This window comes from Sceloporus occidentalis, unplaced genomic scaffold (assembly GCF_023333645.1).
Source record: "Sceloporus occidentalis isolate IW3139 unplaced genomic scaffold, rSceOcc1.0.p SCAF_1, whole genome shotgun sequence".
Classification (NCBI taxonomy): Eukaryota; Metazoa; Chordata; class Lepidosauria; order Squamata; family Phrynosomatidae; genus Sceloporus; species Sceloporus occidentalis.
In genome coordinates this window covers 282,554,771-282,580,782 of record NW_028316981.1, presented here as the reverse complement: position 1 = coordinate 282,580,782, position 26,012 = coordinate 282,554,771, and the positions used below count along the sequence as shown (strand labels likewise).

The 26,012-nt window shown below is 38.7% G+C and overlaps 1 protein-coding gene across 1 annotated transcript in view; it reads right to left on the bottom strand.

Moving 5' to 3' along the window:
• Window positions 1–789: 789 nt before the first annotated feature.
• The window catches only part of ADAMTS6 (ADAM metallopeptidase with thrombospondin type 1 motif 6), a 174,954-nt gene continuing 149,731 nt past the window's right edge, over window positions 790–26,012 (bottom strand). Inside the window, exons 19-25 of the mRNA XM_089495161.1 lie at window positions 25,074–25,237; window positions 24,107–24,245; window positions 13,260–13,389; window positions 12,134–12,338; window positions 9,267–9,443; window positions 7,648–7,804; window positions 790–3,948 (exon numbers count right to left, since the gene is read on the bottom strand). Of these exons, the coding sequence (XP_089351287.1) occupies window positions 3,839–3,948; window positions 7,648–7,804; window positions 9,267–9,443; window positions 12,134–12,338; window positions 13,260–13,389; window positions 24,107–24,245; window positions 25,074–25,237 (1,082 nt within the window). The 3' untranslated portion in view covers window positions 790–3,838. The remainder of the gene's footprint in view (window positions 3,949–7,647; window positions 7,805–9,266; window positions 9,444–12,133; window positions 12,339–13,259; window positions 13,390–24,106; window positions 24,246–25,073; window positions 25,238–26,012) is intronic.

Below are 26,012 nucleotides of genomic sequence, written 5' to 3'. Positions count from 1 at the left end.
GACATAACATTGATTCACTCTGCACATGTTTGTGTTATGTTTGTTCATTAATAATGGACGATCAGGCAGCGGAAAAGAAATATCTGTAGCAGTAGGGGATTTAATGAAAAGCATACATAAAGGGGAAATACTAATGTTGCAGAACTGTACAATATTGGATTAAATAGTACCAGTAGTTTTTTCTCCCTTCTCTTTAATATTTGACCAGAAAACTTAATATCATTCCCCCCCTCCATTACATATCAGAGCAGATACATCTGGGTAGAGTGCAGAAGGTTAGTTTTATGGAATACATTTCCCAGAATTCCCCAGTAGTAGTTGGAGTCTTAAAAATTAACATTTCCAGGTTCTGTATATGAGGTAATTGGAAAGTACACAAATGTTTTACCACATGCTCCATATTTCCAGCAATACCCTAGTCTGCCATTTCTACCTAGCAGTTCCAGGGCAGTAGTAGTATAAATTTTTCATGCTGAGGCAAAAATGCATCCCTGAAAAATATAATGGTTGCATCCTGACAAATGCTGTTAACATGAAATTGTATTTCCTTGCAATCTCCACTGGGGCCTTAATAAAATGAACAAGGGACTCACAGCATTGGTACTTGGTGAGCTGTATCTCATGGCTTTTCCACAACAGCCAAGGACAAGACTGAGAGAGTACAGACATGATTTGATGTGGTGTCTGACTAAAAAGTAAATATACTTTCAGAATTGCTTTCTGTGATATAAATATTTGTGCTTGCAAAATTCTGGCACAGGGATGTCAGTGAACAGATTGTTACCACAAGGCTCATTCTTCAAAGTTGCATTTTTATTTTACTAAATTATCTATATTAAAAACAAATCTGTGCCTGGTGTGGAATTTTACTGCCTCAAATGTTACAAGCAGCAGAATGCATGACATGTAAGAACAGGTGTTAGGAAACAAGGAAATAAATTAGCATATAATTTACAAAAGCAAATAAAAATAACATTGTAACAGTGTACCACATTAATACTGCGCATAAAATAAGAAGCAACTAATCACAATAATAGCATGTTTTTTTTCCATTTTGTACTGTTAAGGAAATTTATGTGACATCCATACCATTAATAAAGATCCCTCTAAAATGGGTAGTTTTTAGGTGTGTATATTTAGATAGTTTGAGCTTTAGGCCTTATAGAAGGTGGCACTGCCCAATGGAAATACCAATAATTACTTGTAAATTTAGTATCCCACCATTGAATTTCTAGGGTTCTCATCTTTGTAAGGCCTATACAAATGGTTTTATTGCCATTATTTAGGAATATAATATTAATATTTTTAGCTTAGATTATATAGATGGCTATAGTGTAGCAGCAGCAATGTCCTGTGCTGTGAAAACCAATGATTTACCTCTTTTATTCATGTTTTTATTTAGGTCGACTAGTCAGCCCATTTGTAATCCCAATACATTCTGTGTATCATTCCCTTCAGCAATGCACGTCAACATTACTCCAGGGAGCTTCTTAAATTCTAAACTCAGTGCTCTTCTGTGCTGCAGAGTAAACATTGGACTCTCTGGTCTTCTAGCACCAATGAAAGAGCAAAATGTGTTTGTGGAAACACTCTTTGCAATGTCGATGTTGTGTGAGGTAAAAGAAGTTTTGTTTCAATAAATCCCATCACTTTTTCTTAATTCAAAAGACACATTAACTAATAAATATTCATGTCTCAGAGCAAACCAAAGTATTATAGATTGTAGTGTCTTGCCTGGAAAATGCCCTTGCGATACCTATCCCTTTTATTATTATTTTTTAGTTAGTCAAGGCATGTTAGCACCAAGATATTTCCTAAAGGCTACAATCCTATACCACTTATAAGGGAGTAAGCACCACTGAACTCGTTGGGACTTGCCTTTGAGTAGATATGTATAGGATTGCACTCTAAAAGACTGATGTGTAAATGACATTCACTCAATGGCTACACTGCCCTCACACTTACATGTGAATTCACAAAATGTATATTTCTAAACTTCCATTTCAGTGACCTCTGTTCGTTGCAATTGAGCAGTAAATGGCTCTGAGTAAACAAATTGGCCAGAAATGAATTCTTCTGCTCATAAGTATAATGGAAGTGAAACATTCTGTCAAGAGGTAGAATATGACAGGAATCTGATGGTTATGAACGAATGGGCTAGAGAAAACCCTACTGATGGATTGTCAGTATTTTTTCCTGCATAGTACAACACACACACGCTCTCTCCCCCCCATTTCTCCCTCTCTCTCTCTCTCACTCTGTTTTTCCTGTTAATTCACATTAGTTAATATTGTTCAACACATTTGGCTTACTGCAATTTGTTAAATATACTGACACATTTAGATATCATATACATGTTATAAAAGCTTGTCTCATTAAGAGTATTATTTTTTTTATAAAAGTGCCATTTGACTTTTAGTGTTAATACAAGGTGGTGGTGTTCACATCATCTCAATTGCACTACAACAAAGGAGGCAAGTTGGACACAAAAGCACATTCATCAAGTACCTGCTACAAACTGCAAGTGTTCAAGTACAATATAATAATATAAACAAGTACCCACTTTCCTTATCTCTTTGTTGTGTCACTGACAAAGCAGGGAATGGGGGAGAAGTATGGCCATTAGTATTAGCTCACACTGGATTCTGGAATCTATTTTACCCAAGGAGCTTGGCTTCACATTTAATACAAGTCAGCATATTAATAAATTGAAACTGTGAATATAAAAACTATGGTACTTTAACTTGAAAGTTTCCCATAAGTTAGGTACTCTTTGGTTGTTTATTTTATAGGAATCTCCAAAACCAGATGCAACCATATTCACTCTTCTCCATAGTCTCTCATAAATCAGTGCTCCCCTATTGTTTCAGTGAAGGAAAAATGGAAAAATTCACTGCACCTTTCAGCACAAGTTAGAAGACCCACTACACAGTTTATTGCTGGTAGTTAAAAACCAGTTAAACATCTGAAAAATGGGTATCCTCTCTAACTGAAATGTTACGTAGGCAGTAAAATATTATGAAATATCTTCACAATTGGTGTATAACTCTTCCAATGTATGGATATATTCCCTTTTAGTGGAAATCTGGGTGTGATGGTTAAATGGAAATATGGCTGTAAACCTGCAGTATGTGTTTATTATTTGATGCATCCCGGGAAAAACTGTTGCATCTCTTAACTTTATGTTTCTTAATGTTCTTGTTCAGTTTAGCTTTAGATATGGCTCACAGCAGTCTTCAGGAAATATGGATTATTCTTCAGAGAATTAGATGAACAAAGGAAAATACATTTCTTTTACTTCTGATTTATATTCATTCTAAAATAATATTCCCAAGCCCACTTCTTTAAGTTAAGTTGTGGTGCTATGTAGTAAGATAAAATAGTTATTAATTATAAGCTATGACAAGATTTTAAAAATTCTTTACTTTTGTAGTTGACCAAACCATAACAGCTACATTTTAAACAATATTAAATACAAATGGATTCAGTGTCATTGCTAAGTCCATTATAAAAATTATCTTAATGGTCCAAAGAGGTAAACAGACTAGTGGATTTAGTCAAAAGTACACATATGTTCCACCATAAGTTACTCTGTACGCACTGTTTGTATTTTTCCATTTTGACATGCCCTCCTTATAGTGTGTCCAGCACTTTGGATGAATAAATCCCACTTCACAGAAGTTAAAATAATGAAATTCTGTCAGCTGGGGCTGACCAGTGGTTACATTTTCCACAGGGTGATGCATTTACAAGGACATACGTCTGGTTGCACTTGCAGCAAACTCTGATGGACACATTTCCACAATGAAAATAACAAGGCACTTTCAGTTTCTGTGGGTCAATGTCCTTGGCAGGTCTTGCAGCACATCTGTCTGAAGTATGCTCGACTGCAGAATTTGAACTTCAGCACCAGTGGGCAATAGGCCACTTTATTCACATCTTTGCATTCTATTGGAGGCATAAACAAGCCAAAATAATTACATATTTTCTTTAAAAAAGGAACAAAACCAAATAAGTCCTTCTGTCCTCTGTATGAACTTCTCATTCTAATGGCACAGCATAGTTACTACATTCAGAACAATTTAAAAATTCAGAAACTGCATGCAGATCTCAACCAATGGCTATTTCCAGCCATAGCTGTAATATTCTCTAGGGATAGGATCACTTAAAATGGGTAAAACAACAACAATGAGTTGTGTGTGGATTATGGTTTTTTTTTGGGGGGGGGGTGACAGATGGTTCTTCTACTTTTCTTAAAGGAGCTATTTGATTCTCATCAAGGAAATATCCCAAATGTTGTGATGTTTAATACTATGTTTGGAATCCATCCATCACCCTATAGCTGCTCTTTGAACTAAAACATCACTGAAGCTGTCAGGAACTCTTAAAATAATCAGGATTACTAAGAACATTTATGCAAGTTCAGTGCTTAGCTGGTTGCAGGTTTATTTATTTATTTTCTGTCTCATCTGTCTCTCTGCACAGGATTCAATATGGCTCTCTGATACCAACACATTGGTATCAACACATTAGTATGGTAAGAAAAGATACTACTTCATTTGGGATCTTCAACAGTCTCTAATGTGTTTCCCACACTATTGAATATGTAGGGATCATGAAAATGCATCAGTTATTATTAGATAACTCTAAGTAGCACATTCATAACTGTGATAATGAATTCCCGACAATATTTGCACATACATCCCTTAACCCCAGTTAAAATCAGTGGTGGAAATTCAAAGGAAATGGGTTCAAAGTGATCCAAGAGAATATACTGCATGGCCTTTTGCTTGTCCTGATTTGTGGGTAGATAGTTATGGCAACATCTATTCTGAAGCAGTCCACCTTCCAGGAATAGCATTTATTCATAGGAAATATTCTCAGACTGATGTTTCCAATAAAGCCAAAGACATTGTCTACTCCCGTTCTTTCTTATAGGATCTGACCAAAGTGTCCTTCTAATACAATGCTTCTGTGTGGACCATATGAAGTTTGTTTCCGGGCACAATTCAAAATGCTGTTTATGATCTATAAAGCCCCATGTGGCTCAGGTCCAGGCTGTGTAGCAGATCGTATCTCCCTGTATGAGCTGGCCCAGGTTCTGAAATCATCAGAAGAAGCCCTTTTTTCAGCCCCACCACCATCCCTCTTAGACTGTACGCCATAGGCAGGTTTACTCTTTTATATTTATTGTTTTTATGTACAGCGCTGTGCAAATCTGTATAAATAAAGAATAATAATAATAAAATAATAATCCCAAGCACAGATGGTAGGGATATGACAGAGGGCTTTCTCTATGGCTGCCCCTAGACTCTGGAACTCTCTTCCTAGGGAGACTAGAACGACTCCTTCCTTGTAGTTCTTCCACTGACAGGCTAAAGGTTTTTCTTTTATTCAGACAGGCTTTTAAAACAGAAAGAAAGAAAACAGAAAGAGTGCTGTATTGGTTTAATGGGACTATTTTTAAGAGCTTTTATCTTTTTACTTATACTTTATTCTTTTATTGTATTATTTGTTTTAATATTGTACTAGTTTAATTTTAACACTCACATAATTGTATGTTTTAATTGTAACATTCTTTTAAATTGTGAGCCACTTTGAGTCTCAATTTTGGGGCAAAAGTGGAATAATAATAATAATAAATAATGTCATATATTGTTTTCACCTCCTAAAATGCTTTAAAGGGCAAATCATAAAAAGAAAGCGATGCCTGTATCAGAAAAGATGAAAAGGATATACAGTACTTTCAGATGATCTTGAAAACCTGGATTAAGCTGCCATCTGTACTTAACAAATCATCTTTTTAAAAGAACAGATGTACTATATCAAATACATACCAACTGCTTTTGTGCCATTGCAAATAAAAGCTATCAGTCTCTCACTCTGGATAACAAATATAATATTGACATTGTCAGTGGCACTTTGCCAAGACCTAGTGTATAATGCCCTAATTCTTCAGTTAAAAGCCTGAATCGTTAAGAGCTGAAGCAGACATTCACTATGTCAAGATGCTGCCACTTTATTTCATCCATTCTTACAAACCTATCTTTTCTGACTCCTCATTTATGAATGAGTAGTTAAAGTTGCCAACTATATATAGTGTTATCAGGATAGCTGTATGATACAAGCAACTCAGTCTTACTGATAAAACTGTTGCATTCCACACATCCTGTAGATGCTTTTTACAAGCACTAATTAGACTATTGTAGGCAATAACTGCTAACTATTTAATATGTGATAAAAAACTAAGCTTATGTTACTGGCATCTAATTTCAGAATTTACACTAGTTTCCTGAGATAAGAGTATATTTAAAATTAATTTAGCCTTTATTTAATATAGGAATGCATACCACAGCTCAGTTTTAACACACTTTGTGAGTTCTTTGTGTTTTGTTTGTAAGAATGTAGGTGCTCCATTTTTAAAGGAGATATGTAAGCTGTTATCCCCTCTGTTGTAAGCCGCCCGGATTCCCAGTGATTGGGCGGCATATAAATAAATCCTATTATTATTATTATTATTATTATTATTATTTGCAGTTTTATTCTCAAATGAAGCAATGAGTACTTTTAGCAATTTTCTTCCAACTGCAAGGAAGTATTTGAAAACTGTTCAGTTTTTGAATATTTTTTTGACGTTCTGGATTTAGTCTGTGAAAAAATCAATTGTGGGTTTATTTCCCCCCAGCCCAGGAAACATTGTTTCCTGCACAAAAATGGTGTTCAAATTATGCATAGAATAGTATTGAATGGCAAAGATTATTGTCAGTCCAGGATTCTTCTCATCAGGCTTTTCAAAAACACAAGAAACTCGTATTAGGACTATTGTCAAGCATTTCCTAGTGGGCTGCTCAGGCAACAATCTGGCTGGGAAGGAGTCCTGGGGTGGTAGTGGAGGCTCCTCCTCTGTTTCCCAGCCCCATAGCCCCCTGGACAGTTCAGGGAGCAATGGGGCAGGCAAAGGATCCTGGGGGGGAATAGAGGCTCCTCCTCCCTTTGCCAGCCCCACCCCATCACCCCCTGGACATCCCAGGGAGCAATGGGGCAGGCAAAGGGTCCTGGGGGGGGGGGGATGGAAGCTTGTCCTCCCTTTCCCTGCCCCATCATTCCCTGCATAGCCGAGGGAATGATGGGGCAGGCAAAGGGTCCTGGGTGGATGGAGGCTACTCATCTGCTTGCAATGGCCAATGAACTAATCAATACACTATCTTATCAGGGAGCTGTTCACTCTATTTTCCAATTAGTAAATCATCTACCTGGAGCCCTGAAATCTGTTATTTTTTCTTGGTAACTTGTATGAAAAAACAGGGCATTCTAGCCAGCCGCTCCAGATTTAGAAGTAAGCCCCTAATAAGTTTTAGCATTCATTTGGAATTCTTGGTAAAAACATAATACAGAGTCCAGGTCCTGGCTCCACAGGAAGGAAACAAAGAACAGTTCTTCTGTCTAGATCAGTACAGGTCTTCAGTTTTATTTGAGAGCAAGAAAATAGCATACTTTTCTGCTCTACAAAATGGCTAAGTGGAATTGTGATTGATGAAGAAACTTTTTTCTGGAACTTTTTAAGTTTTGCTGATGACTTTTTCTGAATGATATCCTTTGCATTTATCTTTTCTGCATTTTTTAAGAAATAAGTAAAACCAAGCTCACCCTCTGTGTTGGAAATGGGAGTACTGTCACATTTGCTTTCACACTGCTGCATTGATGGAGGCCGAAGAGTATCTGGACAGTCATTGGATGCTTGCCCAGTATATGAGAGACATTGCACAGTTCTCATCTGTTGTCCAAGACCACATTGTGCAGAACACTATGTCAGAAAGAGGCCATGAAAGGGGAGAAAAAAGAAAGTAAAGGATGTCATATACCAAGTTATAAACAGAACAGCAACATGGTGAACAGAAGGAATGCCTTCAGGTTCATTGGATAATGCATCTTTCACAACAACTATGAATTCTGCCAATGAATACCAAGTGCTGTGGGCTATATTTCAGAGTTAGGAACTTATAAAACCACCTGAGTATTCCTTGCTTAAGAAAACTCTAAGAAATCAATGGGAACACTATTTATTTATTTTATTTATTTATGGTATTTATACCCCGCCCTTCAGACTTAAAGGCTATCAGAGCAGCTTACAATGAACTGACAGGTGACTTGAATGATCACACATTATTTATTGCCCAAGATCTGAAAAGGCCATAAGAGCCTTTTGAATCTTGATGAATGTAAAATATGGAAATGTGATATAATAGGGGAAGTGACTCTTAGGTTTATTTCTTCAGAACCTCGATCATGCTGCACAGTACTGAAGCATATTATGTCTGACAGTTGGGCCAGATACTTAGCATAACCTGTTGGCTAAAGTGAATTCATCTTGAACTATAAAGAGTTGTTCAGCTGCAAATACTCCATTCTATAAACATACCAGGTGATGATAATGATGGTGATGTTGTTGTTATCTTTATCATCATCTCACTTTTCCCTAGGCCTAGGCATCTAGAGTAACAAATTGAAACTGAGAAACAAATTCCATGGTAAAACCAAGATATAGTAACAATAATAATAATTGCAATATTTTTTGGAAATTTTATCACTCTGTTCACAATTGCAATATTTTCCAGATATTTTGTCATTCTGTTGCTCCCAAAGCAATATCACTACAGGAACAGATGTTTTTTCCCAGAGGCACCTAATCTCACAGTCTCGGTATTTCATAATTTTTCCATCTTTTCCGTCTTTGATTCTGCTTTTTCCAAGGATTACCACTTCTACCATTCAGAATTTCTTTTCTCAGTGACAGTTATGTGTCCCCTATTGTGTTGTTTGCCAATTTGAATAATACACTCCCATAAGGTTTTTATTTCACCCTTTTGAACATTTTTTTCAGACTTATGTTTCCATCAGTTCTTTACAAAATGTAAATGATACTTTTTGCACAGATTCCATTGTTCCACTGCAACTACTTTACCATTGTTTTTCTTCCTTCAAGCTTTGCAGTCTTGCTGCATGAACAAATACAGTATTTTACAGTTTCATCTTTTTCTTTACATAATTTGCATTTACTACTCCTACTTATTTTTAAACATTTGTCTTGATGCTATTTGTCTGAGGCTCCTGTTGCTGGGCTGCAAATGTATTATGTCCTTCAGTTTCTTTTTTCAGTATCCTGTTCTGTAAGCACTTTCAGTTGTTCACACTGGCTGTAAGAGACGTAATACAATTGTTCATTGGGGGGGGAAATTGCAGTTACTGAGCAACTCTGCTTGTATTACCTGTCCCCAGTCTCCAGTAACCCATCGTGGTGGGGGACATCGGCCCAAGCTACAGCGCATGCGGACTGGAGGTTTATTTTCTTCTTGGCAATGTGCAACTGGAAATGTTTTTGAAAGATCACTACTTTTACAGAGAACAATACGATGCTTGAAACCAGGACCACATTTTGGAGTACACTGGAAACAAGAAACATACATGATTTACATAATTAAATATGAAAAAGGAGAATATAAATATATTAAATCACTTGGTCTTAACAAAAGTATCTGTTACACCTATAACAAATTGTAATTATCAGATATAACATTTGTGGATAACAAAAGCTAGGTGAGTGAAATTATCACAAAATCTTTGCACAAAGCAGTTTCTTTCATTTGTAAGGCACATTTTCAAGGTTACCAACCCCACATACTTCTGCTTCTGCACTGAAAAAGAGAAGGTTTATTAAGGCCTATGTAGAATCATATATATATAAAACTACAACTTCCAGATGAGTAAGAACAATGCATCAGTACTATGGGGCCAGGGTCTAGAGAGAACTAGTATTAAACTAACAGTACTGATTTGGACAGCTCCATATACTTGCATTTTAAAAATGAGAATCAAAGTCCACTCTACAATTCCTATTTAATACAAGATTCAGCTTGTATTGGAAATTGTGTGCTCACTCTGGGAAACCTATGATGGGAAAAACCAATGGTGATTTGCCTGTCTGCAGTTAGCATTGCCTACTCAGCCCACTTGTGTCCTGTGTGAGTTGAAGAAGCTATACCTATATATTTAGATGGGAGCATTTTCTCTGGCAACTTTGAATCAATGAGGAGCAGAGGATCAGGATCATAGGATCAAAACACACTGCAGAAATAATCCAGTTTGAGACCCCTTTAACTTCCCTAGATAATGCTGGGGAATGCTGGGAACAGCAGTTTTTGAGACATTTAGCTTTCTCTGTCAGAGACCTTTGGTGCCACAATAAACTACAATTCCCAGGATTTCCCCAGCACCAAGCCAGGGCAGTTAAAGTCATCTCAAACTGGATTATTTCTGCAGTGTGTTTTGGACCTTAATGTATTTTCTCTGCAAGGATATTCTGAATTCTTAAGGCACCTTTGGTCTACTTGTTCATATTATAATTAGTGATCTGCAGATGTCTGTTAATCACTAGCCTCTTGTGGTAATTGTAATATAAAACTTTAAGTGTGTGTGTGTATTTTTGGGTGTATTTCTGCCTATTTCAATCATTGCTTCAATACTTTTCTATCAATAGTATGATATCAGGTTGCAAGTCATCCAGAATGGAAGTCTCTGGTTTCTGAATAGCACAAATGTAATGTATACAGTTCTGTGTTGATACAATCATTCCACAGGAGAAGAGAATGTGACAGAGTGCAAAAAGTTCACCATCTTGGGAAAATAAAGTATCATTAAAATGCACGCACACACCTGTTTCTCTTCTTTCTGACTATAAAGATAAGCTTTAAAATGTGAGAGTAATATTTGCCAAAATCCTATATTTCACAGAGATGGCAGAATAAGATTTTCAGTAATTGCAGGCAGTGTGTCATTGTTCTTACTCCTCCTATTACTAATCCAGACTAAATAGTGTAAAATTAAAATCTGGATAAATTATACACAAATGGTTCTGTTATTGTAAAGTGCTCTAGAAACTCAGAGTTAAAAAACAGTATAAAATGTGTTGAATTAAATAAAATCAGAAGTAAGCAAATTACAGCCATTTCTTTGATTGGCTAATTTATACAGTATCAAAAATCAGGGTTTTTAGAATGATGTATATGCAAGTCTCAACAATTGTTTTAAAGACAGAGGAAATCTCTCAGAAAATCTTGTGTAAAAATTATTTTCACATTAAAAAAACCAATTTTGTAATGATAATTATTGTAACACAATAGTATCATTCTTATGATAACAAAAGCATTTGTGATAATAAAAACCAAATTCCACCTCAAACCCCAAAAAAAAGTCTGTTCCTAGAAAAGAAAGGAAAGTAAGGACATCAGTTTTCTAGAATAATAGGAAATCACCAAACACATTACCAAATTTTTGTGAACACAGCAAAAAAATATACACGAATAAGCAAACAAAAACAAAGAGAATATTTTCCCCATTACTACATGCTTTCAGAATTTCTTTCTGATCAATAGAAATAGTTAACTATGACTAATAGCATTATGAATGCAAAAGAAGAAATGCTTGCCCAACATTTTCATAGGAATCCATCCCCCCAAATCTCAAGAACCAGGCTTTGTGTGTATTGTTTTCCAATGTTATACCACAATTTTGTTTGGCTGCACAAATATGTTAAAACTGGAACAAAAGAAAAGGCAGTAAATGTCTGCAGATTACTAGGGTAGATGGCCAACATAATATAGAGTAACACTTCTCAGTAATCCTCAGGATCTGATAAAGTAGGTTGAAAGCCTGGCCCTTTGGGTAATAAATAGCTGTTTCAATGTTAGTTTCAAAGTGTCATCAAGCATACAAGCATTAACAACCACCCAGTCCCTTCTTCTGTTCAGGCTTGTCTCCCTGCAAAGGGGCAAAGGACTAGCTGTTCCTGACTGCTTGTGGCATCCTGACTGCCATGGGAATGAGGCTGCCATCCATTTTGGCTTTCAAGTAATGTTCAGCTTCCTAAAAGATCTACACATCTACTCCTACCCGGCTATGGATGCTTTCTTTCTCTTTACATCTGATATGGTAGGTAGAACAAGTGGGAAGCACCATCTGAACCAGCTGCAATTAGAACACCAAGAGTTCAAAGGAGAAGAATAGTTAGAGGTGTACTGATATTGATACATATTCTGAAATGTACAAAGGTTATTATTTTATTATTTCATCTACTCACTTCTGACCAATCCAAAGGAATCCACTGTGGGGGACAAGACTGGTTATTACAGGATTCTTTTTCAATTGGTCGGTGTGTTAAACAATGAGTACTGTCCAAGGTTTCTTCTTCAGAAGGTCCGATCTTCCTGATACATAGAACCGTTCGTGATCTCATTCCACCATCACAAGTCTTACTGCATTCTGACCAATCTCCAATAAACCATCTTCAAGAAAAACATTGGAAAAGTACATCATATATTCAACAAACCAAATGGATATTCACATAGTTAACAAGTACACATTACTGAATGAGTGAGAAAATGAAAAATGGCAATATTTCATATGTCCTAGTGAAAGTACAATGATATAACTATTGTATTTTATTGTTTTTAAATGCTGATTATTTAATTGTTATTTTAGTATTGGGATGGGGGGTTTATGAGAGAATAATTTTTAACTTTATTGCATTTTATATGTATTTTTATTGTTGTAACCCGCCCGGATTCCTTGTGATTGGGCAGGCTACAAATAAATCATTTATTATAATTATTATTTGTATTATTATTATTTAATTCTCAGAAAATAAAATATGTAATAAATGGTATCAATACAAAATATGACAATAAATACAAGTAATTTTAAAGTATAGTTTTCTATATTGTTACACAATATAGAAATGTGTTCACAATAACTGTTACTGATAATCTCATCTTGGGATAAGGCACAGCCTTTTCCTTTTCTGAATAAGCATAGGGCCAAATAAAGTGTCTGTCATGAAATCTTACAGCTTTTACTGGCTTTTTATGATTAGGAAAAAAACTGGAGGCATGGAGAGAAGACACTCAAGTTTACAAATGGTCTTCAGAGGCAGTCCTATATATGTGCATAAGTCTGGAGAATACACATCTTTAACAGTATAGCAACTTAGGTCCTCTACAGACCAGCAAAATAAGCCTGCATAAGGGCAGAGTGGGGACATGGCAACCGCCTGATGCCCACCCGCACACTGGTGTCACGACGTGTCTTTGGTGCGCCAAAGAGCTATGGAAAAGCCATAGTATTTTCAGGGGTTTTTTTTTTCCATATGAAAATATATCTAACACAGACCTATAATGAATCAGGTACCTCATGTACTAAGAACTTACTCAGGTGGGCAAGGCTCAGTGTTGCAGGCTCTCTGATTTTCTGGTGGTTTACTATCAAGATCACAGTAATTGTTCTGTACTATAGAATTGTCATCCAGCCGTTTGCACACTATTTCTTGTCTCTGAGAACCTTAAAAAGAAGCAGAGTATCATTAACAATTTGTGATGTATCAAGTCAAACAAAATACAGTACTATTATTCTCTGATAGCTAGCCTTCCTCCCAACAATAGAACACAAGGTGGCTAACAACTTACCTAAAACAATACACATTAAAAACTATATAGACATTTTGATAGAAGTATAAAGTTATCCAAAAAGCAAGTAAACAAATTATCAGGTTAAAATGTTAAACACTAAAAACACTGAAATCCATTAAGCAATTATATGGGCCATGAACCACAAAAAAGCACAGCACATCATTTAAAGCCAACCCTACTCAATTTCCGAAAGGCTGATGATGGCAGAAGAATGTTTTCAGTTGCCGACAGAAAGAGGGAAAGGAGAAAGCTATCCTGGTCTCCCTAGAAGAGAGTCCCGAAAACTGGGAGCAACCAAACAAGCCTGTGAATGTGGTGGGACAGGGAGCCTCTTCAGGATAGAGATTTGAGCCTTCAAATAGCATGTGCCCAAGCTGTATAGGGATTTATAGGTCATCACCAGAAGTTTGAATTGTGTCTGGAAATTGGCTGGTAGACAGTGGAGCTGTTGCAACATGGATGTTGTGTGTCCCTGTTACCAGCCCCTGTTAGCAATCTTACTGCAGCTCTTTGGACCAATTGAAGTTTCTAACCATTTTCAAAGGCAGCCCCATGTAAAATATGTTACAGTAATCCAAACAGGAGGTAACCAAGGCATGTGTTACCTCAGCCATATCCAGCTTCTCCAAGAATGGATGCAGTTGGCACACTTGCTTCAATTGTGCAAATGCACTCCTGGTCACCATCAAACCTGGGCTTCAATGTTCAGGTATGAATCCAGGAGTACCCCCAAACCGTGAACCTGTATTTTCAGGGTAAGTGTAACCCCATCTAACACAGGCTGAATCCTTATTTGATTAGCCAGGAGCAACTCTGTCTCGTCTGAACTAAGCTTCAATTTATTCACCCTTATCCAGTCTGTGCCAGGCACTTGTTTAGCAGAAACAACTTCCTTGAAATTGGATGGAAAGGAGTGATAGAAGTTGGTATCAGCATATTGGCGACATGTGACCCTAAAACTCTGGACAACCTCTCCCAGATATTTCTGCAGATGGTAAAAAGCACAGGGGACAAGACTGAACCCTGAGGGACTTCACAGGCCAATGGCCAAGGAGTCAAATAAGAATCCCCTAGCACCACCCTCTGAGGTTCTTTCCAAGAAAGAACAGAACCACTGTAAATATACAGTTGATACTATGAAAAGTATAAAAAGACTGATGGTTGATTGTATCGAAAGCCACTGAGAGGTCCAGCAGAATCAACAGCGACAAACTCCTCTTGTCCAGTTCCCAGTGTAGGTCATCTATTAAGGTGACCAAAGATATCTCTCTCCCATAACTAGACCTGAAAAGAAACGAAAATGGATCTAGATAATCTGTCTCATCCAGAAGCTCCTGGAGTTCTAAAGCCACCACTTGCTCCAGTACCTTGCCCCAGATTGGGATGTTGGGAACTGGTCTATAGTTATCCAGTATAGTAGGACTTTGTTGTTTTTGTCGTTGTATGCCTTCAAGTCATTTCCAACTTATGGCAACTTTAAAGTGAACATATCAAGGGTTTTTCTGAGGATGAGAGTGTGTGAGTTGCCTAAGGTCACTCTGTGAGTTTCATAGCTGAGTGGAGATTTGAACCCTCATCTCCAGAATCATAAAGACCCAGGGAAGGTTTCCCCCCCAAAAGAGGTTGTAAAACCACCTCCTTCAGGTGAGTTGGGATCCTGCCTTGTTATAAAGAGGTATTAATCACTTCCCTTACCCAATCAGCCAGTCCTTCTCTGGCCTGTTTAATTATCCAGGAAGGGCAAGGATCTAGTACATTATGTAATTAATTATAATTCCCGTATATCAATGGAAATAATGGCAACAGTTGTGAAATAAACTAGCAAAATTAAAAGAATACTTTTGAATTACAATATCATATGTACAGACTAAGTGTATTTACATTTACATATTTTCCTGTGGCTAAACTGAAAATTTGGTAAGATGTGATGTTTTAAAAGAAAAATTTAAAAGAGTATTTTTAAAAAAATAACACCCACCTTCCTATACTTTTTGAGTTCTGACTTTTTATTGAGCAGCTTATGTTCTGCCAGAGCAGATTCTGAACTCAGGGAACTCTGAAGTCTTTCCTTTCTCCATCCACTGAATCTTGTCCCACTCATGTCTTCTCTTCTGCTGAGCTCTAGGGCTTTAAAGGTTCGTGGGTGAATGTCACAGCCCATTTCTGCCATTTGGGAAGCAGTGGTGTCACTCCTCTTAGGATGTCACCTGGTATAATCTGAACCCCCAGCACCCAGTAGTGACATCCCTGCTGTAGCTCTACCTCTTTCCCAACAGCATGCCTCAGTGCTGTGTCTTCTCTGAGTTCAGAATCTGCTCTGGCAGAACATACAAGTAAACTGTGCAATAAAAAGTCAGGACTCAAAGAATATAGGAAGGTGGGTTGTGTGAATTCACAAATTAACCACTTGAAAAACTAGTTACAGATAACCAATCTATAGTTCTTCATGCTGCCTATGACTCACATAAATGAGAGATTAGTGAGCTATGTAAAACTGGACGAAGCTAGTCATGCCAGTAGTGGTGACAGAATCTCCCTTCCAAATGAGATATCAGTCTTTGATCTGTTATCAACCACACTGTGACAGATAAATGTGAATGGCTGAGCTCAGGGAGCTGTTTTCTTTAACAGGAATAGAGATATTTACAAGTTTGTAAAAATCTCTTGACTAAAGGATGCTGGAAACAGGTTTTTCCCTCCCAGGAGTCTAAGATTGTGTGAAATAGCTATAAACAAACTTTATAGGATGATACAGATATGCCCTTGTCAGGCAGCTCTTTCAGAAAGGACAGACAATGGCCCGTTACAGATGGGCTAAAAAGTACGCGCAGAGCACGTATTAGTGTTAAGACGGGGCGGTGCTTCTGCACCGCCCTAACCCTAGTGCGCGCTCTGCGCGCACAAAATGGTGGCAGCCGTTCCACATGGCCACCACCATCGATACGTGATGACCGCGCCACCTCCAAACTAGGCGGCACGGTTGTGACGTATTGGGGTCGCGGCAGGGCACCTAGGGCGCCCTTTCCGCAACCCCGGAAGGAGCTCCGTTTCGGAGCTCCTTCCTGGTTTGGTCCGCTGGGCGCAGCCTTCAGACAGCTGCGCCCAGCAGACCAAAGGAGAAAGGGGCCAAACGGCCCCTTTCTCCTTCTCCCCACTGCCGCGGGGTGTCCTTGGGGCTTGAAGCCCCAAGGACACCCCTTTCCAGGCTGCGGGGAAGTGGCCTTTTGCCGCTTCCCCGCAGCCTAGAAAGCGGCGGATTGGGGCCTCAGTGGCTGCCGCTCTGGACGCTGAGGCCCCGATCCGGCAGGGAAAGGGGCGCCTACAGGCCGCCCCAAAGGGGCGGTCTGTAACGCGCCAATGACCAACAGTAACATTAGTCTTTAACAGTCCTGACAGCAACCATCAATCATGAAAACTCAATCAGTCATTCCATTTATAATGTTAAAACCAAATTTTAGCTGATCTTTGATATGCATTTGGAATCTCCCAGGTGCTCTGTGACAAACCCAGCATAGGATATATTCCATGCTGCCAGTTCCAGAGTTTCCAGGTCAGAAACCCTGCCTTGACCCTCCTGTTGAATAAATAGGGCCCGTTACAAACGGGCACCCTAGGACGGACTGAGTCCGTAACAAATGGTGGCGGCTGTTCCACACGGCCGCCACCATTTTGACGTAACGGACGCTCTGTGTCCGCACGTCACACAGCGGAAGTGACGCCGCAAGTGCACGACTAGTGCCTTGCAGCGTCTCTTCCGGGCTGCAAGAAGGAGCGCGATTTTCACGCTCCTTCTTTGCTGTATCCGGGAACCGCGCTGTTTGGCTGCTGCGGTTCCCGGACGCAGCAACCAGCGGCGGCAGCAGACCGCCGCAATCCAACAGTCTGTAACGCGCCTATGTCTGGTATTAGGGAAGTTTCCAAACTGTCATAAAAAAAGAGACAACAGGGGAACAAACCACGGGTTTCTGGGCCACCGTAGAGTCATTAGGATGCATCTTGCCATGGTGTCCCATATATTTGCCACCACTCATGCAATCAATAGATATGGAGGAAAGGCAAATACTAGATGACTTCTCCAACTCAACAGAAAGGCATCTCCAAGGCAAGGGGGTGCAATATCTCTGGTAGTTTGCATTGCACCTTATTGTATAAATATCTATTTTATGAATTCCCCATATCTTGAAGATGAATTTCATCAATCTTTGATAAAAGTCCACTTGTAGTTGAATAGCCTTGCTTTGCTGAGACTATCCATCCTGTCATCTTCTTTAGGCAGATGTGTGGCCATGGGAAAAATGCCTTTTGTAGGGGCAGGTAGAGGAAATTCCCTTTATTACAATATACAATAGTGGCATGTGATACAATCCAAACCAACTTCCTCTTTGAAAGCTTCCATAACTGCTAGCAGTCTAGTGCATTTATGTGTAACTATTTTTCTCGTGGAGACCAATGTCTTTGAATTGAGATATAAGTGTCTATATAAGTATTCCAACTTAAATGAGATGCATTTGTTGTGACTGCACACTGAGGCTTTAAACTCTGGAGCTGCACACTTTGTTGAAGTCTTTATTGATCCAACCATCAGATGAGCAACTGTACGATAGGACAATGTGGGATACCGAAAGCTCAATGATTGCTCAAGAGAAAAAGTTGAGTAAGAAAGTTCTAAATTTGCTGGAGCAGACAAACAGGAACTGAGGGCAGACATAATGTTGAGGGTTATACATCCATACAATTTTTTCAATCTGAAATTTACAGAGTATTTTAGAATTGGTCAGAAATACAAGAGAGGAAAATAAACATAGGAAATCAAGAATGGTAATTAGCACCTCACTACCTTCACACGGGAAAGAAAAGTGAATAACAGCCATCCTTATTCATTTTATTTATTCATTTAAAATATTTACATACTATTTTTGAATAAGAGAGACTTCAAGGGAATGAACAAATCTGAAATAAAACATCATGACAAAAATACCAAAACAAATGTACATTATCAGCAAAGAAGCAGTAGTCCTTGGCAGTGAAGCAAAAACTTTATCTCTGGTACAGATTAAAAGAAATGTAACAGTTTCTTAGACATGAACTATATGATAGCAGGACATTGATGTCTTTAAAAATGAGTCTGGTGCAGTCATATTTGAAGTGAGGTTTTACTTTCTCACAATAAAATAGGTGTGTGTACTGAGACCACTTTCTGCCTTTTTAAACTCTGCAATCTAATTCCTTAATTATTTCCCTTCCTTCCAGTACTGGATCACATGGAAAAAGCATATTGAAGAGGTGCTTTTATCAAAAAGATTATTAACAAAGGGAGGGTCTGAATCTTCAATACCAGGAAACATATTGATTATAAATTCACACATTTGTGAAAAGCACAAAAATAATGTTTAAACTGGCAAAAGTACCCTGCTTTGTCTGACTTCAAAACTGCTTAAGATGCTTCAATGCTATTTCTCTTCTCCATTGTGCTTAATAAGGTCTTATTCTTGGATCAGTGGATATTGGATGAGCTGCAACCTGAAAGCAAAGGGGTCTTCTATCTGCACCCCGTTCTCCCTTCCCCCTCACGTTAACCTCTTGCTACCAATGCATTCACTTCATGCATCTTCTGACAAATGAGCACTGTTGTCTGCTCTGCTATACAGTATTTCTGAAATTATTTTTATATTAACAGCAAATACGTAGAAATGACAGTGTTGGCATGACACAGTATTGTATGCGTGCTGAAATGTACATATCCCTTTACATTTTCTACATATCATTTTTCTCTTCTGCTGTGCTGAATGCTTTTCCTCACTTTTCTTTTCTTGAAATTTTATCATACTATAAAGCAACGAGGAAGCTTTTGTCTGTTTGCGGCTGAAGAAACTCCAGATTGTTCTGTGTCATTTTAAAGAATTGTGTTTCAGCACACTGATTCTCCCCTAATCCTCCCCAAAGGTCTCTACGAGGGTGGTGTCTGAATACAATGTGATTGTGTGTCGAATCACTTCTTTGTCACACACCCCGTATTAAAGCCTTCCCAACAATTATACATGAACACACACGCACGCACTATACGACATCACTCATTAGCTAAACACTCAGAAAGGCAGTGCAGGGTTTTTCTCAAGAAAACAACTAAGCAGAATTGGTTTGCCCCCTATCTTGGTTTCTACAAGGCTAGAGACCTACTCATTTTTGAATTGAAAGCTGGAACTACAGGCCAGCTGATGGTGTAAACTGGATGCATTAGTAGAATTCAAGTATGGGCCAGCTGTATATGAAATAGCAACTGCATCTTCCACTTTTTTTCTTTCTCAGTTCATTTTTCTCCCGCCTCACTTAATCAATTTTTAAAATAAAAGTTAATCATTTTTAAAAAATAAAATAACTGCAATGTGCACTCAGATAACCAGCCCCACTCCCCATTAACCACTCTAATTTTTAAGAGACTAGACTTCATTGTCTTAGAGCTGTGACAGAGACAGAAAAAAAAATTCTTTATCTCTCTTTTATTATTATTATTATGGATTAAATATTAATGCTTCATGACTAATGGAACTCTTTTACATAAACTCTTAGCTAGGAAATTGCCCATCTAACATTTGTTTTTTAAAAAGCTGAGCAGAAGGGAAAATGTTTAAAGTTTAAAGACAAGCTCTGTTCTGTTCATTCTAACTGACCACTTCTACTTAGTCCAAAATAGGATATTTTTAATAAAGCTAGTGAGAGTGTTGGCGCACAGTGGGAAGAATCCTGAAGCCAAACAAGACAGACAACCCAGATGTGAACTGGCTGGCCAAAACACATGTTGATCTAGTTAAAAATAAGCTATTTTGTAAAGCCTTGTATTATTCGATTTATTTTATGGTGCAATAATGGTAGGTGCCTAAATATATTTCAAAACCACTACCACCTCACTGAAATGCTATTGTAAAGTTTCCATTAAACAAAATTACTAATACAAACAACAAAATAAAACTAAGAACTGTATTTTTAGACAACAGCCATTCATTCCATCTGGGGAATATGAGCACAGAGGCTAGGGGCATGCATTTGAATTGCCAGGGCCCCGTACATCACTTTCAAATTTAAATTACATTAGATACTGTAGTAAAATGTATTGTTCTTATTGTTGTCTATCACTTTTCTTTGCTGTTCATGATCTAAAATGGTTTTGCACAATATCACGTTCCATGTTTAGATTCAGGTGACATTTTCTAATGCATCCCTCTGTCTGTATTAGATTGTTAAGTCTCTGAAGTATTGAAGATTCTATAGCAGTGTGAGCTGGCAACTAAATTGACGAGAAGACTTTAATTGCCTTTAAAAATATATTGCTTCTGCTGGGACAGTAACAGAAGCAAACTTGTCACAGTGAGGGAAGAGGAAATGAAGCAACGTAACTTGTTGAGATTTATTAACTTGTCTGGGAAATTTGTTCACATGGTAGAACATCCCATTCCATAAATATGGTACTCCACTGTGATGTACTTGTGATGAAATGGACTGTTTGTGTGGTAGAACAGCCTCTTTTATCACAGGGGTATCAAAATGGAGGTATTCCTTGCCTAAGAAAAGCCAAAGAAATTCATGGGATCACCATAAGACAAATGGATGAAGTCATGCACGCACCTGTTGTATGGCATGGAGCTCTGCTCTGTAGACCTTTATTCAAGAGTAGACATATACAGAATTGACTGAGTTATGCTTTGTAAGCTTGGGAAAATGGTCTTTATTCTTCTGTTATGAAATTAAACAGCACAGTCCCATCAGACTTCAGTGAAAATTAGCACACATCTTTCTGATTGAAATCACTTGTATTTAGAAGTATTTAGCACTTGATGGTGCTGTATTTTCAGGATTGGTCAAACTTCATCCCATGGGTCACATGCAGACGTAGTTTTGCAGTCTTCATGGGTTTGGGAGGCAACAAAATTGTACTTCTAAAGCCTCTGAAGATGGGGTGCTATGGGCCCTCCCCCCATCCCTTTAGGCTTATGGAAGCCTTTATTTCGACAATACAGGCCTTTCTTCAGACTAGGAAGTAAGCAGATTTCCTCCTCTGGTCACTTTATGTTTGGAAGAAAAGTCTGTATAGGCTAAAGGAAAACCTCTCGAGCTGTGATGTGATGCTCCCCCCCCCCATACTGGTAAATGAGGAGAAATGACCAACAGGCTTGGGTAAAAGAACCCAAAAAATGTGGGCAAAAGAAAATAACTGTTTCCCCCCTCCAACACCTAGCAGTTGCCCAGCTCTACTATATATATATTATTTGGCATTTATTAGTTGCTTTTTGTCTTAAACTGAGAGATTAAAACATTATAAATTAATACTTTTTATCTTATCCTAGAATTGCAGGTGGCCACAGATGTGCTTGTTTTCCTAATTTTTCAATGGGCATTTCAGTGTTTGATGACTGTATTCAATTTCATAAATAATGTTGGTTGTATAACACTTTTCCTTGCTGATTCAGCTAAAGAAAGGTGACACCTAAAAATTACCTACCAGTAACTTATTACACATTTTGCCACTACTCTCAGTCAAAATAATATCTTAAATCCAATTGGAACCCCCAACTAGAATAAATTAACACTTACACAAATTCAACTTATTCTGTGGGTTTACATTAGTTGTGACCAACAATTGGATTTAAGGTATATATTATTTATTATTTATTTATTAGAGTACTTATACCCCGCTCTTCAGCCCGAAAGGCTATCAGAGCGGCTTATGATCTAGAATAGTGAGCATTCCCCTATCACCATGCATGGATGTGAGAGGTGAAAAGTGAAGAAAATGGATAGGAAGAGGATCAACTCATTTGGGATGTGGTGTAGGAGAAGAGTGCTGGGGATAACATGGACAGCCAAAAAGACAAACACATGGAACAGATCAAGAGCAGATCAAGCCTAGAACAGATCAAGCCTGAATTCTCCTGGGAAACCAAGACGAAAGGTGGGCGGAAGGAGAGGAAGACTCCATAAGGGAGTTCACAGGCCTGAACCTGCATAGGGTTGCCATAACTCCGGACCTCCAAAACGGGAAAACTGTAGGACAAAATTTTCAAATGTAGGACACGGAAAATGTGTCCTACATTTGAAAATTTTGTCCTACATTTTCCCGCGGAGGGGAGCGGAGGCCAAGCGGCAAGGGAAAGCCTCCACTTAAGGAGGCTTTCCCTCCCCGCCTGGGCCCCGGGCCTTGCCGTGATCGGAGGCCGCGGAGGAAGGGCCAGGCCGTGGGCAATCGCCGAGGCCTCCCTTTCTTCCCCGGCCTCCGCAGAGGCCACGGAGGAAGAGCCAGGCCGTGGGTGATCGCCGGGGCCTCCCTTCCTTCCCCGGCCTCCGCAGAGGCCGCGGAGGAAGGCGCGAGGCTGCCGGTGATCGCTGGGGCCTCACCTCCTTCCTGGCCTCTGCGGAGGCCAGGAAGGAGGGAGGAGGCTGCAGGGAGGCGGGGAGGTTGGCACGGCTGCGCACAGGAGGCGCCACCTCCCTGCAGCATCCTCCGCCCCAGGCCTTGCTGCCCTCCTCTTCCTCCGCGCGGCCATGCGCAGTGGAGGAGGAGGAGGGCAGCGAGGCCCCCCGGGTTGCTCCGCAACCCCGCTGCAACCGGGCTTTACCCGGTTTTTGGATGGCACCCGTGCCGGGAGCGGGCAGATGCCGCCAAAACCGGGAAAAACCCGGTTGCAGCCAGGTTATGGCAACCCTAAACCTGCAGGACTTGAGCAGATTTATTGAGGATAAGGGGTCTTGGAGATGTCTCATTCATAGGGTCACCATGAATTGAGATTGACTCAAATGCAGTTAACAACAACCACACAGTGAGATATGCTACTGAATTGATAAGTATCCACTGGCTAGTAAATATCTGCATGAGTCAGTTCTCAGTAATTTTTGTTTTTGTATCCATCTGGAGGAGGGCCATACAACATATATATTTCTATTCATATCTTTCTGTTCACAAGAATCTTCTAGATATTCTTTGATTTCTGAGATGTTATTTCAGATTTCAGAAATGCTATATAATGCTACTTTTAAGAGGTATGAACAGACACCTTTGCTGAAATGGAATATATGCACTTAATGTATAAAGATCTCTCTATAAAAGTTGTGGAAAACTGAATACAAGTAAGAAACTAATGAGCACACAGAATAAAATTAATTAAAATTAATATTTAAAATGTTTTATCTGTGTATTTGTTGAGAGGTCCTGAGGGGCTGAAAGGCAATATATAAATGCTCATAAACAAATGCCATAAATGAATAAACACATTAATTTTTAATAATATCTGAAATAAAAGTTCTCAATGATAGACAAGTGCAGCCAAATATGTTTGACTTATACAGTGGACCCTTGTTATACGCTGGGGTTTGGTTCCAAGATCCCCCGTGTATAACAAAATCCGTGTATGCTCAAGTCCCATTAAATATAATGACATAGCAAAATGGTGTCCCTAATAAAAAATGGAAAATCAAGGTAAATGTATACTTTTTTGGAACATTTTCAAACCGTGTATGCTTAAATCCGTGTATAAAAAATCCGTGTATAAGAAGGACCGACTGTAATCTTACATCTTCATTTAAAAATTAAAAAAAATTACCTCCAGCACAAGTAGCAGAACATTCAGACCAAGGTAAATGATTCCATGCAAAACCAACTTCATTGTCGCCACTGCCAGTGCGAGAGATGGGAACATTGAATTTATACCTTATTCCCAGGTTTTGCTCCTGTAGTAAAATCTGCAGTTGGAAATAACTGGTTATATTATTTAAACAGTTCAAAAAGAGTATACTGACAATTAATCAATGGTTGTAATTGTACCAGATCTCTACTTCCTTGAAACAGTTTTGAAAATTAGTGCAGATACGCCAAGAATTTCAAGTGACTCCTTCCAAACTTAAATAGTTGAGCAGAGTGCCCCTTTCAAATCCAGTATTATCCATTGTTATTTAAACTTTGCAGGAAAAGAAAGAATAGTCAGATAAGAAGGAATTGTCCTCTGAAGTAAAACAGACATCCTTATCATTGTGAAATTCTACAAGAGGATGTTTCAGAGCAGGATGAGCAACCAATTAAATTACCACAGGAAGAAATCATGTTTTTAAACGGATAAATCCAGTATCGTGCTACTGTATGTCCAGTAGTATAATGGAATTTTATTTTTTCCTCCTCCCCAAATCTCTTCTAGACACCCAAAAGTATGTGGAGGAGGGTTTCTCACAGGTAACACTAGGAACACAAGTTTGATGGTGGATGGCTACTGCCATGTTGTAAACTTCTTTAGAGACATTTTCATTATCAAAGCAGTATGCACTAAAGGAGGGCACATTTGGGAAACATCAATACAAAACTAGCTGTAAGTGGATGATAATAATATAGATCAAATGGCAAAAGAAAGCAGCTTGGAAGAGGAGCTCATGAGCAACAAAGAAGGTTTAGCAACATGTCTGACAGAGGACAACCTTCCCCTCCCCAAACAATCTGGTATACTTTTATATGTTGTTATAATTTTTTAGCCCCAATGTGCTAGACATGAACTCACATGTTTAAAAAGACAATTACTTTACCATCACTATGAGGGTTTCTGAGGTAGGGCCTAAGGCTTCCAAAGATTCTGGTTCATCTGCTGGCCTTTTGTAATGGAAAGCTGTTCCAGCAACATCAAATTTTCTAGGCCAGTCAATAGTCCAGGCACCATTAATATAATAATCATCCTCCTCAGACTTCAAAGCTTTAAAAAAAACCATGCACAAAGTGCTTAAAAGCAAAAAATATTAGGTATGTATAAGAAATGCCACACTTAACAGAGCAGTGATAATACTGTTGGTTTTCTGGCTGCTTTTCCTGCAATCAGAAATGAGGTGGGATATGGCTTTTCCCATTTTTTTAAAAAAAGCTAACAGTTCTCCTTTTTAAAACATTGTAAGTTAATACTGTAAATTAGGAAAATTTGTAAATTAACATGTAACTCTCATCTATTCAATTGATCTAGTCTAGCAAGTTGATTTATATCCCTGTGTTCAGTGGGGCTTGCTCAAGGCTTTGACATTTGCGGATTTGATTATTCACAGATATGATTAATATGTTATCAGGGGCGCAGCTGGCGTATCAACTGAAGTTGATAACAGGTACTCCTGGCTGTTACGTCAATTTGAGGTGACAGCTGTAGTGACGGGTCCAGGAGTACTCCCAAGCTGCGAACTTTGTCCTTTAGGGGAGTGTAACCCCATCCAGGACTGGTCAACAAATTTCCTTCCCCAGGCCAGGGGTACTTATCACTAGTACCTCCGTTTTCTCTGGATTCAGACTGAGTTTGTTTTCCCTCATCCAGCCCATTACAGACTCAAGGCAGGTATTCAGAGGAGAGACACCATCCTTAGTCACTGCAATAGTCGGAGACATAGAGAAGTATATTTGGGTGTCATCAGCGTACTGATAACACCGCGCCCCATGTCTCCAGATGATCTCTCCCAGCGGCTTCATGTAAATGTTAAACAGCATGGGGG